This window comes from Gallus gallus, chromosome 6 (genome assembly GCF_016699485.2).
Source record: "Gallus gallus isolate bGalGal1 chromosome 6, bGalGal1.mat.broiler.GRCg7b, whole genome shotgun sequence".
Taxonomy (NCBI): domain Eukaryota; kingdom Metazoa; phylum Chordata; class Aves; order Galliformes; family Phasianidae; genus Gallus; species Gallus gallus.
In genome coordinates, this window is record NC_052537.1 from 31,963,341 (window position 1) to 31,979,509 (window position 16,169).

A 16,169-nucleotide genomic window follows, 5' to 3' on the forward strand; every position below is an offset into this window, starting at 1 on the left:
TGGACATAGAATTTCCTCTGAAATAAAGAAGAAAGGTTCTTTCTGTTCATCATCCACTCATGGCTTCTAAGTAAAAGTACTTATTGATTCTCTGCTCATATTGCTTTTATGGAAAAGATTAATGAATGGAGCTGGGCAAAATGGAAATTTGTTCTGCAAAACATGTCAAGGTTGAGGTGAAAAAGATGCACAGAAATTTTCCCGAAATCACTTAAGGATGAGCAAAGAACTCATTTGAAGTTGACAACGTGTAAAGTGCTGTGTTGCTCAATGGGAAAAACTGAAGTGTTTTCTTTCAGTGCTCATCCTTGAGAGCTCAGCTGCTAGGTACAGATGAGCCAGCTAAGCATAGCCTGCATAGGGAACCGGAGATTTCCGAACTCTGCACACCTTGACTGGGATACATGCACATTGGTGATGCAATGCTGCCTCATTACATCACCAATCCGCCTCACTGGATGTGACAGTGAGGTTCAGACACAGAACAGTGCAATGGCAGCGGGAACAACCCATATTTGGGATCAGTTAGGCATTTTAGTAATGAATTTTCACGAGATAGAAGGCAGAAAGGACTGTTATCTTAATCCTTTCTTACTTTTGTATTTTCTGTCCTTTTGATATACACAATGTACTTGTCTGTTTTGTCCAATTAATTGTTAAGTCAAGAGAGTTCAATAGAACTTTTTAGGTTTTATTCAGCAAGCAAACACTTAGCTACAATAAAAAGATGCTCCGTTGGACAGTTCTAGAGTATAATTTTCCCTTCAACATTGAATTAGGACTACCCTTTGAGAAATGTTTTGAATAATCAGTAGAGAGCATGTAATGGTTGTTCTTATGGAAGATATGCAATTGAGAATATTTGTAGGGTTGTCTAATTGATTTCTTTTTTGATCTTTAACATAATCTGTTTCATACAGACTTCTTAGTGATTCATGTCCCATTATAAACTTGGAATTATGAGGTCTTAGTGGAGCGTATTGACTGCTTAGGGCAGACAGGAGCAGCCTTGATGTCTCACGGAGAGGAAGCCATGTTCCATTGTTTTTTCCTCTGGGAAATTAGTAAAAATAGCACATGGGAAACAAAACTTAATATGGACGTGTAATTGCTGAATCACTGGCCAAATTGTAAGGAAATTTACTGCAAAAGGGAGTTTAAAATTCACTGTTTTCTGTTTGTTCCCACAGGATTACCTCCTGAAACTGTCCCTGTAACTGATGTGTCACACAGTGAGTCAGTTGAAGAAAGTCCTTTCCGTCCCCCTTGCCATTCTTTTTCCACCGTCTTCGATGAGGACAAGCCAATAGCCAGCAGTGGAACTTACAACTTGGACTTCGATAACATTGAGCTGGTTGATTCTCTCCATGCCTTAGGACCGAGCTCTCCAGAATTGAAGAATCGTGACCCCAAAGCGAATGTTCGAAGAAAATCTACCGATTCAGTGCCAGTTTCCAAATCTACGTTATCTCGGTCTCTCAGCTTGCAAGCTAGTGATTTTGATGGAGCATCCTACCTTGGCAACAGCGAGACACTAGCGCCAGCAGCAGATACTTATGGTACTGGTTCAAGCAGTGCTTCCAGTACCCTTAAGCGAACAAAGAAATCCAGGCCAGCTTCCATAAAAAAGAAGCAGCCAGCAAAAAAATCCCTGGATGCTCCGCCAGTGAAGGAAACGCCACAAGAGCCTCCTGACCTTGGCCAAGCAGCTTCTGCAGGTGAGGAGAAACCAGCACCTGAAGCAAAAGCTGACTCAGTAAAGCCCGAGTATACTGACCCTTCTAAAACCTCTGCTGAGAAACAGGAGGCCGCGGCTGTGCCTGAGGGATCCTATCCTTTGGATCCTGACAGTTTGGAAGGGATTAGTGCTTTTAGCACTGGAGGCAGCAAAGTGCAAAACTCACCCCCTGCCAACAAGAAAACGCTACCTCTTACACCCGCACCAGAGGCTGGGGAGGTGACTCCGTCGGACACTGGCGGACAAGAGGACCCTCCGGCCAAAGGCGTTGCGGTGAGGCTGGAATTTGATTATTCAGAAGAAAAAGGGATCAGTGAAGACCAGCAGGAGAGCACTCCTCCTCCTAAAAAAGCAGGTAAAAAGCCTGGTGCTAAAATGCCACTACGGAGGCCAAAGACTAAAAAGTCAGTGGAAAAGCTTGACAATGCTCCAACCACGCCGACAAAGACACCCACTGATCCGAACGAAATCCCTATCACAAAAGGATCTTACACTTTTGATATTGACAAGTGGGATGATCCCAATTTTAACCCGTTCTCCTCTAGTACAAAAATGCAAGAATCTCCCAAACTGCCTCAACAAACGTACAGTTTTGAACCAGACATGTGCGAGGACTCTATTGACCCTTTCAAGTCTTCTTCTAAGATCGCCAACTCACCCACTAAATCTCCAGCCTCCTTTGAGATACCAGCCAGTGCCAACGAGACAAACGGAACTGATGGGGACAACTTGAATAAACCTGCAAAGAAGAAGAAGACGCCCCTAAAGACGTAAGTTATGGATTTGAAGCAGCACACTCCTACCCCATAGCATAGTTAGAGTAGTTTTGTCTTTGACGAGAGAAAGGAAGATGCTGTTGAGTGCTGTTGACTGCACAACTGGACTCATGTCTGTACGTGCTTTCCCTCAGCCTGTTACCTCACTAGCTTGGCATTTCCAGATCAAAAGGGAGAACCAGCAGTGAATCAGTCCTGACGAGGTCACTGGTCTGGGAATTGGGTTTTTGAATTTGGGGTCCAGTGTAGCTTTGAATCTGATTAAGTCCAAATTTTGCCAATTCTGTGTCAGATTTTTTGGTGACCTCATTTTGGAATTTGAAACCGCTTCAGCTGATTCACACCAGTAAAGAGTATTTTATGAATCATAGCTTTTAAGCGAGGAATGAAACAGTAAGGCAAGAATCAATCCTCTGTTGTACGCAGCAAGTTTTATCCAGTGACTTAGAGTATTTTGGTCAAACTGGGCAATTTGAAGATTACGTGGTTAATGTAAAGCCTGCAAAAAATGCCTTCCCTAAAGGAGTAGGGAGGAGCTCGTTCAGTCTTTCTGAGCAGCCTGCTGCCCTCCAGACACTTAATTCACCTTGCTTGCCAGATTTGAGAAAACATGTACCGCTATTGATCTTTTTAGGGGCATTTCTGACTTTTGGAAGCTACAGACTGCTGTGTAGTTGTTTATTGAGGGAGGAGCCTGTTTTCTTTGTTGTTGCTTCTTTTTGAGGTATACCTCAAGTTTAGTTAAGGTGGAATTAAGATGCATGCCTAAGCATTTGAGTCTGTAGTCCAAATTGGTTTGGTCCAAACCAAGATGTAGAAGTCTGACTGCAAGAGAGGAACAACTTGAGTTGTATTTGGGGAAAAAGAGAGGAATTTTTATGTCACCAGACCCTAAAGTCCAACATTTACAGTCAGCCAGAACCTCCTTGTGTTGTCCAGGAGCTGGTCGTGTGGTAGAAGCTTCTTGGGTCCACCCATCTGCTCTGAATGTCAGAACCAATTCCAAAGTTGTTAATTTTGAGGCAGTGTGAATTTAAAAAGACTTTGTAGATTTTTGTAATCTTTTTTTTTCTTTTTCCAGAAGGTTTGTAAGAATTTTCTGCCCTTGTCTGGGACTTCTTTCATGGCATTATAACAGATATCTGCTCACTGCAGCCCTATAACCTACTTTTGCAAGTGGTTTCTAACAAAGGGGATCTGCATGTTAATGCGCAGTGCTGCCTGCAGCTCTAACACTTTCTAGAAGAAAATTGGCCTAGAGCTTGCTGGAGGATGCCGTGGGAGGCAGTGGCTATATTTGTCTCTGCCTGTCACTGCTCCCTCTGTAACAAAGCCCCTTGATGTGACTCTCCTATGGGATCCAGGGTAGGAGAACCCAGCCTGGGCAAAGATACCGCCTGTTGAACCCTCCTTGGTGGGAGAAGATAGGATAGGAGAGAGAAGCCAGTGCAAAACACTGCTCCGAGCTGTTGACAGGTGTTGGAAATGATACTGTAATATATACAAATTAAATGATTTTGCCAAGCCAGTTTTTTTTTCTTTTTTTGTTTCCTTGTTTGTTTTCTGTTGAGAGTTGCAGAAATAAAACTGTAGGGGCTAGATTGAGAACATGTTCATCATACAGAAAGACTGCTGTTGTTAGAGGAGACTTAGGGGAGGAGAAGCCAGGCATGAGTGTAAGCCGTTGCTAAGTGTGCACTACTGCGTGCTGTACATGTGGAAACATGAGGTTTTTAGAATGGGTGTCAGCTTGATGCAAATCACTCTCTGTTCACGTGCGGAAGTGCTGAGCTGTTTTTTGATGGATCATCTTGCTCAGTGAGCAAGAGAAGCTGATGCCTCCTGAGTCCCTGCTCAATGATGTATCAAAATAGGTGGCTTGTGTCGACATCCTTCCCAAAGGTGCTGGGTGGTTGGAGGCTGTCTTTAGAAATGCAGCATGCCAGCTTCAGGAACTTCACATGCGAGGAATGGAGCAGGAGCTGCCAACTGAGTAGTAGTGCTTTCCTTAACTGCCATTCAAGACAGTCTGACATCCCTTATAACAAGCAGTAGTGTGCTTTGAGGAGAAAGCAGGTGGCTGCCATCGGGGAAGGCAAGGATGGTTCATTTGTTGATGAGAATTTAGCTCAGTATCTTCAGCTTTGACAAATGTGCTTTGTAAGATGAACGCGTGTCTGAAGTATAACATTGAATTTAAAAAGAGTAAAAAACTTAAGTATTAATATCTTTTCTTCCGACACCCAATAAAAAGTAGAGGTTAATGTTATGCAGGTAGAAGATATGCATGATCAGATTGCTGTAACACATTAACAGAGTATTTGTAGGTTTATCTTTTTTGTCAGTTCCTTCTGTCTGTCTCTCTTTTCTTTGTCTTATTTGTCTTAGGATGGTAGAAGATGTGATGTCTGTATGTTCTCTGTTGTAAGTAATTCTAAGCTAACATTTCAATTTTCTTCTTTGATTTATGGGCTTTTTAATTTTACTCATTTATTTTGCAGCATGATCAGTTATTATTCAGCATGAAGCTCTTATGTTAACTGTGTCACTTAACTGGCACATATGAAAGCTTGTTTAAGGAATGCGTGTGAATGAGTTAGAGGAGTCTACTGCCTCATTATCTGTTTGCCTGTCAAAGAAGATCCTCTTTTAAAAAGTGCAGAATTCCCATCCTTGAGATCATAATACAGCAGAGTTTTATTCCTACCATCACACAAAAACATTGCACAATCCATCTTTCTTAAATACTGCATAAAGTATTTTTCCTTAAGGGAGTAACTTGTCCTAATTATTTCTGGCATCCTAACTAGATAATTAGTAGCATCGAACACCCTAATATTCAGCTGCTTGATTAATTTTCCCCTATAGAAGTGGTATTGATTTACCCTCTTCCAATTGAAAGCCACCATTATAGTTTGCAGTGCTGACCTTGCTGCTCATTGACAGGGATGAGCTGATGGGCAGTAAGTTTTGCCACTGCCCTCAAGTTCTTACATTAAATCTCTTATCAGTGAGTTGGATGTGATGTTTTCTGCCTCTTATAGTCAGTAGCAAAAACGTGTTTGAACAGCTGTGGCAACATGCATAAAGATGGTGGAGAATTGGTTGATGCCCTTGTTAGAAAATGCTTTAAAACAATTGTGAAGATAAAGCCAACATTTATAATTATACACCTCCACATAACATAAATTCTTCATTCTCTTCACCTGATTTAAACCTGTGGGATTTTTGGAGGGCTACAGTGTCTGCACTCCTGGTTAGCATTGTGAGCTGTCGGGCAGTGGAAGCAGCATTGCCATATTTGATGATGTATTTGTTTCAATCATAGAATGGCTTGGGTTGGAAGGGACCCCGAGAATCACGAAGCTCCAACCCCCTATCGCTTGCAGGGCCACCAACCTCCATATCTCATACCAGCCCAGGCTGCCCAGGGCCCCATCCAACCTGGCCTTGAACACTTCCAGGCATGGGGCATCCTTAGCCTCTCTGGGCATCTGTTCCAGCACCTCACCACTCTCATAGGAAAGAACTTCCCTGATATCCAAACTAAATCTTCCCTCCTTCAACTTAAAACCATTTCCCCTTGTCCTGTTATTATCTACCCTTGTAAAGACTTAATTCCCCACCTGTTTGTAGCCTCCCTTTAGGTACTGGAAGGCTGCAGTGAAGGGGGGGATATCTCAAAGGGAGACATCTCTTGTGTCTATTGGTAAGGATGGAACTTTGTGCTGGAATCTCAGCAACGGCACCCACCTCAGCTTTTTATTTATGTCCTTCACCCAAAGCATACCCATTTCTTTCTCATCTTCATGACCTGTGGGGTGGTTGGAGCTCACTGACCGAGTCTGTCAGGTTTAACTCCCAGGTCACTCCTGTAAAGATATGTTTGGGGCTTCATTTTTGGATGGGAAACTGGAGCAGACAGAAGTTAAATAATTTCCTTAAGGCCACTGAAGATGTCTGTGGTGGAGCAGAGATTTGAATTGCAATGGAGCAGCAATCTCTGTTCTGTAAATAACATTCTGTCAGTAGTTAGGAAAAAAAAACCCACATTTTTTTTTTTCTGTGAACTTAGAAATATGGCAATCCTGCTTTTCTCAGCTTTTTGGGAATCAAGGTCTGTTCCAAATGCATGACAGAAGTATGTACCTCCAGCATGTTTCTCTGTGGTGCTGCTGCCTAATGGATGGGATTTTAAAGCAGAAGGGCTTACAGAGAATGCACTTTCTGTAGCTGTCTCTTGCTAAGTGTGAAATGACCCATTTCTTCCTGCTGTTACCATGCTAACTGTCTTAACTTTGTTTTTAGTGATACATTTAGGGTGAAAAAATCACCAAAAAGATCTCCACTGTCTGATCCTCCTTCTCAGGTAAAGTACTGCATCGTTGTGATACTTATATTCTTGCAGGGGTGAGGAAGAGACATTCTGATTTACAACTGTACATTTAATAATAGAAGAACTTTTGTAAAGACTGTAAGTGTCCTGGTGTCCGAGTAGAATGTGTGAGGCTGTAATCACAAAGTATTAAGCTTTTGGCACCTATGCAGTATATATTGCTCTGGGAATCCCAATTAGACTATTATCAAGTATGCTTTGGAATGCCCTACATTAAAAGAAAAATCTGAAAAATTAAGCCAAGCATCCACCTTGGAGTTTTCGTGTTCAGAAGTAAGAAGCTAGATGCACAAAGCCTGTGGGCTGCAAGGAAAACAGGAGTAAAACAAGAGGGCTGGCCTAGCAGGAGCACGTGCTTGGACGGCTCTATTCCTTGCTGTAAACAGCCGGCAGGTGGTTCCCTTGGAAGGGAGTTAACAAAAGCTCTGTGTGTGCAATGGCCCGGCTGCTTTGATGCAGCACAGCTCCTTCCTCACCGCTGCCTGCTTTCTCTTGCCCCATCCTGCCCTCTCGTTGATGCGGGTTGGTGGTATAGAAGTGCAGAAAGGGTTCGTGACCTCGCAGCCCTACCCAGACTTGCTCCTGCAAGGGAAGCCTAAAAAGTCAGCTTTGCTCCTCAAAGACTTCAGTCCTGGGCAGTGGGTGCACCTTTTGTCAAGTGTTTAAAGGGTTTAAAGGGCTCCAGATTTTCTTTCTACCTTGTTGTCAAGGCAGCTTTGCGATGTGAGTGTTTATCATCAAAGGGCTCAGTAACAGGAGGAAGGCTTGTCACTAGGGCAGTTCTAAATGCAGCGCTTTAATATTTTTGGGTAAGCATTTTAGGCAGGGCTGCAATGGAATTATGCATGGAATTAGAAGAATGACTGCAGTCAGGTGGAGGAATTCAGAGTTGACCATCCAATCTGTGGATGAAAGATAACGGAATTAATCAGCCCTGTTTTCTACAGGATCCCACCCCGCTGCCTACCCCAGAAACACCTCCTGTCATATCTGCAGTGGTTCATGCAACAGATGAGGAGAAACTGGCAGTGACCAGCCAGAAATGGACCTGCATGACTGTGGACCTGAGCACGGACAAGCAGGATTACCCACAACCTTCCGATCTGTCCACGTTTGTCAATGAGACCAAGTTCAGCTCTCCTACAGAGGGTATGCTGTATACAGGGCTGTTTGCATCCAGCTGGTGTTGTTTTGGGGAATCCTGAGAATGGTGCTCTTCGGATCAGGTTGAGGAGCCTGGCAGTTATGGGGGGCTGAATAAATGACCCCAGTAGTCACATCTTGAGTTTTCAAGTGAGGGTAGAGAGGCAGCTTAAATGAAAGTAAAAGAGCCCTTCAGAGAATGTTGACTTTTGCTTTCTTTTTATGACTGATTATAGACTTGCTGTGTTCTTTGGGTGCTGCCTGTGTCTTCACAGGGCTGAACTGCTCTCTGTCAGTGCTCTCAGATCTGGGCTCACTGCGGCAAGGATTTTGCCCGAGCCTTTGTCTGTAATGTGAATGAGAGAAAGTGTGGTTACAGTTCTGCTCAAAGTTTGCACATTAGGGCCCTAAACTTACACCTGAAGGGAGCTTCAGGATGCTGGGATCCAGGTTTCTTTATGCACAGAAATGCCCAGGATATCCTTTGGGGAAGATAGTTATTCAGGTGCCAAGTCAAATCACCTTAGGTGTCAGTCTAAGATCTTTCCTCTGCTACCTTAGCATGAGCAATTGTGAGACGAAGCAGGAGGTTTCTGGGAAGAGAGTTGTCATTCCAGGTCTGTGAAGTGTGGAAGAGAGAATTTGGCCGCTTGGAAATCTGTGTGTGGCCTTCGCTGTGGTGAGCAGAGGAAGCACTGCTCTGCAACATCTGCTCAGAGGGCAAATTTTCAGCTTTGAGGGTGGGAGGAATGCATGAGTTTACCTTGGCTTAAACTTTTTCCTCTCGATCAGATTTCCTTATTTTTCCTAACCTTTTGCCCTGAGTCCCAAGCTAACACTAAAGCTGTTCTATATCATTTGAGGAGTTTTTGCTTGATTAAGAACTGCTAAGCTTTTTAGGTCAAATGTGTTTGATATGAAAAGGCATGAATGATAAAGCTGCTTTTAATGGGGCTGCACATGTTCATACGCACGTGCTTATGCGTTTGCACAGCCTGGACTTCTTGGCAATCTGTTGAGTCTTCTGTTCAGATAAGGCTTTCAGTCTGGATTAATCCATTTGGTTTTATGGACAAATGAGAAATTCTGTTAATTTTATTATTTTTTTTAAAGCCAACGAATATTTTTTTTAGAAAATAACCTCCCAAATCTTGGGAAATGGAAGCTGTATGAAAGGCAATGGAACACAAGAATAGTGAGAGACTCTAATCAATCACTTGAGCTATCAAAGTGGTAGAAGAAAGTGTGCAGAGCTCCTAATGAAATGCTAATTGTCTCATCTCGTGTGCTGCATGGTGCAGTTGGAGTTTCAGATTACGTGCTAATTATAATCAACAACGCTTCCGCTTTTCAGATCTCTTAAAAATAATCATTTTCTTCCCTTGGCAGTTCTACGACTGCTGCTTTGAGGAATGTTTGAGCAGTTTCAGTGCTGTTTCTCAGTGCTTTCTCTTTTACCCCTCCCAGGCAGTGGTGTGACTGTTACCCTGTAACCTAACACTGCTTTTGTATGGATACAGCCCAACCACAAAGTCAGCCTGCACATCCAGCGCTCATCTGTTGTGCTCTGCTTATAGCTGATGCCATTTTTTTTGGCCATTTCACAGACCAGATATAAGCAGTAATTATTAACAGAAAGTTCTGATGTAGCTGTGCTGCTATTTGTAGGAGGAGTTGGAGAGCATCACTTAGTAAGTCTGCTGTGTGCATTTATAAAAGATACTTATCTTACCTGATATCCTGGGCGTTTGTAGATTTTGAATGCATGGAGATAACTGGAGCGTGAGATTCTGGAGGGGAGATGATAACTTAGAGGTGATACCTGGGAGAGGAGATGCTGTCTAATTGTGAGGCCGATGAGACGAAGCTACGCTGCGTTTAGCGAGCCATGTTGTTCCTTTTGTTCCTTGTTGAGGTATTTCCATCCGCGTTCTGCTCCTTTAATCAGTAAAACTAAATGTGTGCTATCCCAAAAGCGGGCTGGGGCTGCAGGGGGCTGCAGGCAGCTGCAGGGTGACAGCCCCCCATGGCAGCAGAGGATGGTGGTGGCACAGCTATGCTGCACAGCCTGCTTCTGGGCTCCTTCGGGGCTTGGGGGGCTGTGAAACTGCCCCACAAATACTGTGGTGCTCCTTGCTGGACTGTAGGAAGTAAACGAAGTGTTTCTTCATTTCTCCTGCAGGGCAATGACCAGCAGGTTGTTATCATCTCCTTGTTTCAGTTTTGGTTTTGGTTTCGCTAGGAAGAGGTTTGTGTCTGATACCTGGAGGTTGTCTGCCTCGCCTGGCTTCTTATTACCCTTAAAACACATGGTGCCAGGAATTTAAAGCAGCCAGGAGCCTATTATAGCATAATCTTAGGTGTTTTAGTATTAATATCTCCCAAATGTCATTTTCTGTGAGTCTGTGGTTGTTTTACAAAATGCACGTATTGTGGAATCACACTTCTTGTGCTCTCTGATGCCTTTTACTTAAAAAAAAAAAAAAAGTAAAATCTAAGAGTGTAAGAGATTGTTTTTAGGGTTGGTTTTGCTTGTAAAGCATAGATGTTCTAATGATGGCTTTCATCTTCCTGATACAAGCCCTGCTTTTCTAAAGCTGCCCAAATCTATAGGAACTTTTGTACATGCTTTTATTTCAATGTAAATGCAAGTTTGTCATTGGCTAGGACCTCACTGTAAAGGAGATGTGGTAAGTGGTTTATTGGGTTAGACTCGTGGCAACAGCATAAAATATGGAATTGGGGCAAATTAATTATGCTTTTAGTTTTTAAGGTGTCACCAAACAAAATCTTTGCTTTTGCTTGGGTCCAGGAAGACACACTCTCCTTTCCAGAAGGGGTAACAACTGTTTACATGGGAGGATAGTGATAGGACAAGGGGGAATGGTTTTAAACTGAGACAGGGGAGATTTAGGTTGGATATGAAGAGGAAGTTTTTCCCCCAGAGGGTGGTGACGCACTGAACAGGTTGCCCAAGGAGGCTGTGGATGCCCCATCCCTGCAGGCATTCAAGGCCAGGCTGGATGTGGCTCTGGGCAGCCTGATCTGCCGGTTGGTGACTCTGCACATAGCAGGGGGTTGGAATGAGATGATCATTGTGGTCCTTTTCAACCCAGGCCATTCTGTGATTATGATTCTGATGATTATGATTCCATTTGGCTGTGTTTTATCAGTCCTCCTCTCTCAGCTCACCCCTGGATGACGGTGGATTGGAAAGAAATCTGGTTATTCCCTCCAGTGTAATTAGGAGATTAGAAGTAGAGCAGCAGCAAAGATTTGCATTTTTATTAGGGCCTGGATTTAGGGCTCTAGGTAAACCTTCCCACCTTAGGTTTTTCCTCCATGACTGAAATGTGACAACAGCCAAGTGAGCTGGGCTGTGGTCTCAGCCCTGTTCAGTGAGTGCAGGTATTTGATGCATCCTTCTTATCTCCAGTGATACCACAGTTGTTGTTCTTCATTAAGAACTATGTGATATACATTAAGAAACATATTTCATTCCATAACAGCTTGCAACACCTTTTTGCATACTTTAAAGGCACATGGTATCGACGTTACCAGTAATTGATAAGTGTGTTTTCTGTGATAAGATGAAGTTATCTGCTCTGAAAGTGCTCTGGAATTGTGTTAATATTCTGGGTGCTGAGGCAGGATGCTGGCTAAGCTGATAAAGCAGAATTTGTTCTGGCAGATACATTTGCTTGAAATGTGCCCTGGGTTCATTGCTGAAAATCAATGAAAGTACATCTTCTGCTTTCTCTCTGTATATTCTATTTTTAATATCTCACAGGGAAGTATTGGGAGTGGAAGAGGCCCTTGTAAATGAGAACGTATCTCATTTACTTATGCAAAAATCATTTAATGGCATGAATCTAATGGCTCTTTTTTTTTTGTTTCTGTTGCAGAATTGGAATATGGCAACTCATATGAAATAGAATATATGGAGAAAATAGGCTCCTCTGTGCCTGTAAGTTCTCACCCCATTTCCATTCATTTGCATTCCCCTGTCATAATGCACTATCCTGATAATGCCATCAACCTCACTACCCCTTAAATTAATTATAAAGTGCCTGCAGCAGATTTGCAAACCCAGTTCCTTTTAAATTGGCATAACTGGGGTAAATTGCATGTGCTGTGTTGTCCTATATCCTGTAGAGCTTGTTCCATTTTATTTTATTTTTAAGCTAGGATCATAGCAGTTCTTTCTGGAGACTAAAAGGAACTCAGTAGTTCCAGCAGTGCAGAACACAGAGCTGTCTATGCCAGCTACTGAGCTATTTTAAGAAACGGAGAGTAAAACTTTAAAGAAGATGGAGAGAATCCTGGGAGAATACAGAATGAATGTCAAATATGGAATGCAGCACTGTATGTCACCAGTTGTTTGTCTTTCCATTCGGTTCATGGATCTGGTAGCTTGAGGAGATCCAGTGGGAACTTAGAAAAGCCAGGGGTGTATGTCAGGTACATAAACTAATGAGAATAACATTGTATTCAGTGAATATTTTGGTAACTTTCAGTCAACAGATGCCTCCAGCCTGACAGGACCAGAAATCTGATTAACCCCAAAGTGGCAGGGAAAGAACTATTACAAAGAGTGAACTGCTTAGGTTATGTTCTTTATTGATTTCTTCCTGAAAGGGATCATCTTTTATCAGTATCAGTTAGCATAGGGAGGATTACAGTCCTGTGTTGTTAGCTGTTTGTCAAGTCATTCCGTCACTTAAGGCAGTAAATTAGCTTTAATGGAGGACGGCTGAATTGCTTAATGAGTCTTTCTCTTCCTGTTGCCAGCAGGATGACAGCACCCCGAAGAAACAATCTTTATACCTAATGTTTGATGCACAGCAAGAGAGCCCAGTCAAATCGCCTCCCGTCAGACTGTCCGATTCCACCACGCCGTGCTCAGGGTATGTCACTGCAAGGAAGGGCAGCAGTGGAAAAAGGATGCCAGGGAAATAGGTTGCTGTCCCAGCACACAGGCAGGCAGTTATTCCTCTTCTCTGCTTCTGTGTTGCAGAGCTGTTTGTTTATAAATAGATTCCCATCTGTGTGCACGTATGACAGAGAACAGAGGGCAAAGGTGCAGAAGTTGTGCAATGGGGAGGAATAAGGACGTGTATTTCTCCTTTATATTCTCACTGAATGGAGTCATAGTGGCAACAGTTTCACAAGGCTGTGGCTTCCTCTTTAGGTTTTTATTCTCAGGTACTGAGGTCGTTTTCATGTCAATCTAGAAACTGTTTAATTGCAACTTCTCATTTGGCCTTTCCTAGCTGTATTTTCTAGAAAGTGAGTCTCGTTCATAAGAACAGCATGTGTGGGTTGTGTTTACTTTCCAAAAACTTTGCTCCTTAAGGACATCTGTTCTTCTTAGGAACATTTGTTTCCTGGGAGAGATGTAGGTCATGGTGAGAAAGGGGGAAAAGGCAAGTGAGAAATATTTGAGGAATGTGAATAACCTTTCTGGTGGAACTGGGTTTATTTAGATGACTCCAGCATGCAGCTTTGAAAGGATATTACAAAGTGTTATGAGATAGAATGATAGAAAGATGAGCTGAAATAGTATTTATATTTATACACGTGGAAATAATGAAGAGGACATACTCTGGTGTTACCAGAAGCAGAATGATGAAGGTCTTGTGCTCCACCCTGAAAGCATGCATACAATCCTTTCCCAGGTCAAGTTTTGAAGACCCTGAAGCCCAGCAATCCTCTGGAATGAAAATACAACATCCAGCTTCTCGAGTCCTCGCTGCCAGCCAAGAGGCACACTTACAGTCACCAGACAAGTCAAAACAGAAGGACTTAGAGCCCATGACATTAGGAACAACCCCAGAGACTATTGAAATAGTAAGTAATTTATGTTAAGAGTTTGGGAACCATTTTCTTGCAGAAAAGTCCTGTCTTATAAAGCTCAGAACAGGTGCATCTCACAAGCAGGGCAAGAACTCAGCCTCATACTCTTATTAGCAGCATGTGGTAGGACCCAAATGAAAGTTTGATGGAATTCAGAAGAATTTTACTGTACTTCAAAATGCTGTTGTGATCGCTTATTCCAAGCTGACAATTTGAAGTGCTTTTTCCTTACACAGAGTTGTTTACACTTCAACTCAGTATTTGTAGAGATATTTTAGTCATAAATTAGGCGTTCTATAAAAAAACATAGGCACGTGGTTTGCTCTGCTGTATGTGGTGTAAGATTTTAAGTTTCTGTTGGTAAAAAGAGGTGCACGTTCAGATTTTCATAAAAACTCTTAACTGTTGTTGTCATCTGATGCTGATGATGTAAAAACCACTTTTTTGATCATCAGAACTCAGCCCAGCTTCCAGTGACATCGCTTTTTTTCAGTGGCTTCTCTGGTATTGAATGGTGACCCCTTTCTTGCTTCACGCCTGCACTGCTTACTGACTTCAGAGCATTGGTTCTCAAATAAATGAAGGTTCCTTTAAGCTCACCTTAATACCGTGCTTCGTTTATATTGTTTAATGATGCTGTTGATACCATCTTACAAGGAATTAGCTTGACGAGTTTTCTCACTGTATGGAGCATTGTGGGTGCTCAAGTGCCCAAAATCTATTTTTCTCATTGTACTTCTGTCCAGCTTCATGTTATGTATATATCCTGAGCATATTACAGTTGTGAACATATCTTAGTTTATCTCCAGTAAGCAGCAGAAGATTTGCAAGAAGTCTTCCTTACGTTTCCCCTCAGTCTTGGTCACTTTCAAAGCTTTTGGGTTCATTTAGAGATATCAGAACAGAACAAAAGCTATTGTTTGAACAAAACTCATAACAGTAGATATATTGAAAGTGTGCTTGAGAGCCATGACTTTAGAGGTCTTAGTGCCACTAACTTCATATTAGTCTTAAAAAAAAATGCCCTCAGCTTTTAAATTGGGAAAAATTATTCTTGATGTTTGTTTGTTATGCCTATGAGCTGTGTATTCCAAAGGAATTTTCTGTGGAGAATGAAATAATGAGAAATCAGGGATTTGCAGACATATGTTGCTTTAAGCCTGAATTACTTGGGCAATCTCTGTTGATTATTCTACGCTCTTCTTATCCTTCAGGCATCTCCTGAAGACTCCTTTGTCTCTGCTGATGCCCTTCTCAACAGGATATCTAAGAAAACATCCATGTGTGATCAACCTGAATATCTAGATCCTGACTTAGCAGAAAAGAACCCCCCAGTATTTGCTCAGAAACTTCAGGTTTGTAGCAGAACTACAAATATTGCTTTTCTTTTGTCTGTGCTCTGTGGAGAATGCTTTACCCTGTGCGAAAGGGGTGGGAGATGGCTTGGATTGGGGATGGGAAAGAAAGATAGCAATGATTTGATTCTCTCCAAAGTAACTTTGGCCTTCCAGGAAACTAAGGAAGAGAAATATTTTAATTTAATTCATACAATACATAAAATTGGACTTAAATTTCCTTACAGATTTCTTCTATCCAGTAGCACTGATGTATATATTTTGAAGAAGTCTTTATAAAGATTATTCTAGTCCTATAGAACCCTAACCCTATAAGGCTCGAAGCTTGAACACAGACTCGATGTGTGGAGTGTTGTCGTGTTGCCTGACCTTAATAGGTCTGTATCCATAGGCCCATATTCAGAGATGAAGATCCTAATTCTGCTGAAATGGAAATTAGGATTTACTCTAATAATTAATCTGATGCACAATTTGGTGTGGCTTCTTCTAGGAGAAGCAAACCCATCTGCAGAGCAGATCTGTGTGTCAGGACCTATTTTCCAGAATATTCACAGTGAAGTTTCAAAACAGCAAAGGTTGAATTGAGAGTGGCAGCTGGCATAAATTCACATAGAATGAGAATGGAAGCAGAGAAGTCTGGGAAAAACAGCTTTAACTGCAGAAAACATAGATTTTTTTTTTAAACAAACACATTATCCAAACTTACTTTCTAATAAAAATTGCCCAGATAGCCATTTCAAAACTACCCACGAAGTGATATTTTGCACCAAAGTTCGAGACAAAGGTAATGTGGGATGCTTGTCACCCAGGGATTCCCAGAATTGTACATCAAGGTATAACGTTCAATTTTTTTAATGTGTTAAACATTTTTGCTGTGTTCTTAACATATTTTTTCCTGTGGATTA

General features: G+C 42.1%; 1 protein-coding gene across 11 annotated transcripts in view; it reads left to right on the top strand.

The window, feature by feature from the left end:
* TACC2 (transforming acidic coiled-coil containing protein 2) overlaps nucleotides 1–16,169 on the top strand; it is a 115,663-nt gene that overhangs the window by 81,715 nt on the left and 17,779 nt on the right. For 4 of the 11 annotated variants that reach the window (XM_040702901.2, XM_040702902.2, XM_040702905.2 and 1 more), the window contains 8 exons: nucleotides 1,191–2,508; nucleotides 4,903–4,938; nucleotides 6,823–6,883; nucleotides 7,858–8,059; nucleotides 11,959–12,020; nucleotides 12,845–12,960; nucleotides 13,732–13,903; nucleotides 15,124–15,264. In XM_040702901.2, the coding sequence (XP_040558835.1) occupies nucleotides 1,191–2,508; nucleotides 4,903–4,938; nucleotides 6,823–6,883; nucleotides 7,858–8,059; nucleotides 11,959–12,020; nucleotides 12,845–12,960; nucleotides 13,732–13,903; nucleotides 15,124–15,264 (2,108 nt within the window). The remainder of the gene's footprint in view (nucleotides 1–1,190; nucleotides 2,509–4,902; nucleotides 4,939–6,822; nucleotides 6,884–7,857; nucleotides 8,060–11,958; nucleotides 12,021–12,844; nucleotides 12,961–13,731; nucleotides 13,904–15,123; nucleotides 15,265–16,169) is intronic. The other 7 variants (XM_040702903.2, XM_040702906.2, XM_040702910.2 and 4 more) reach the window with 4 other exon arrangements.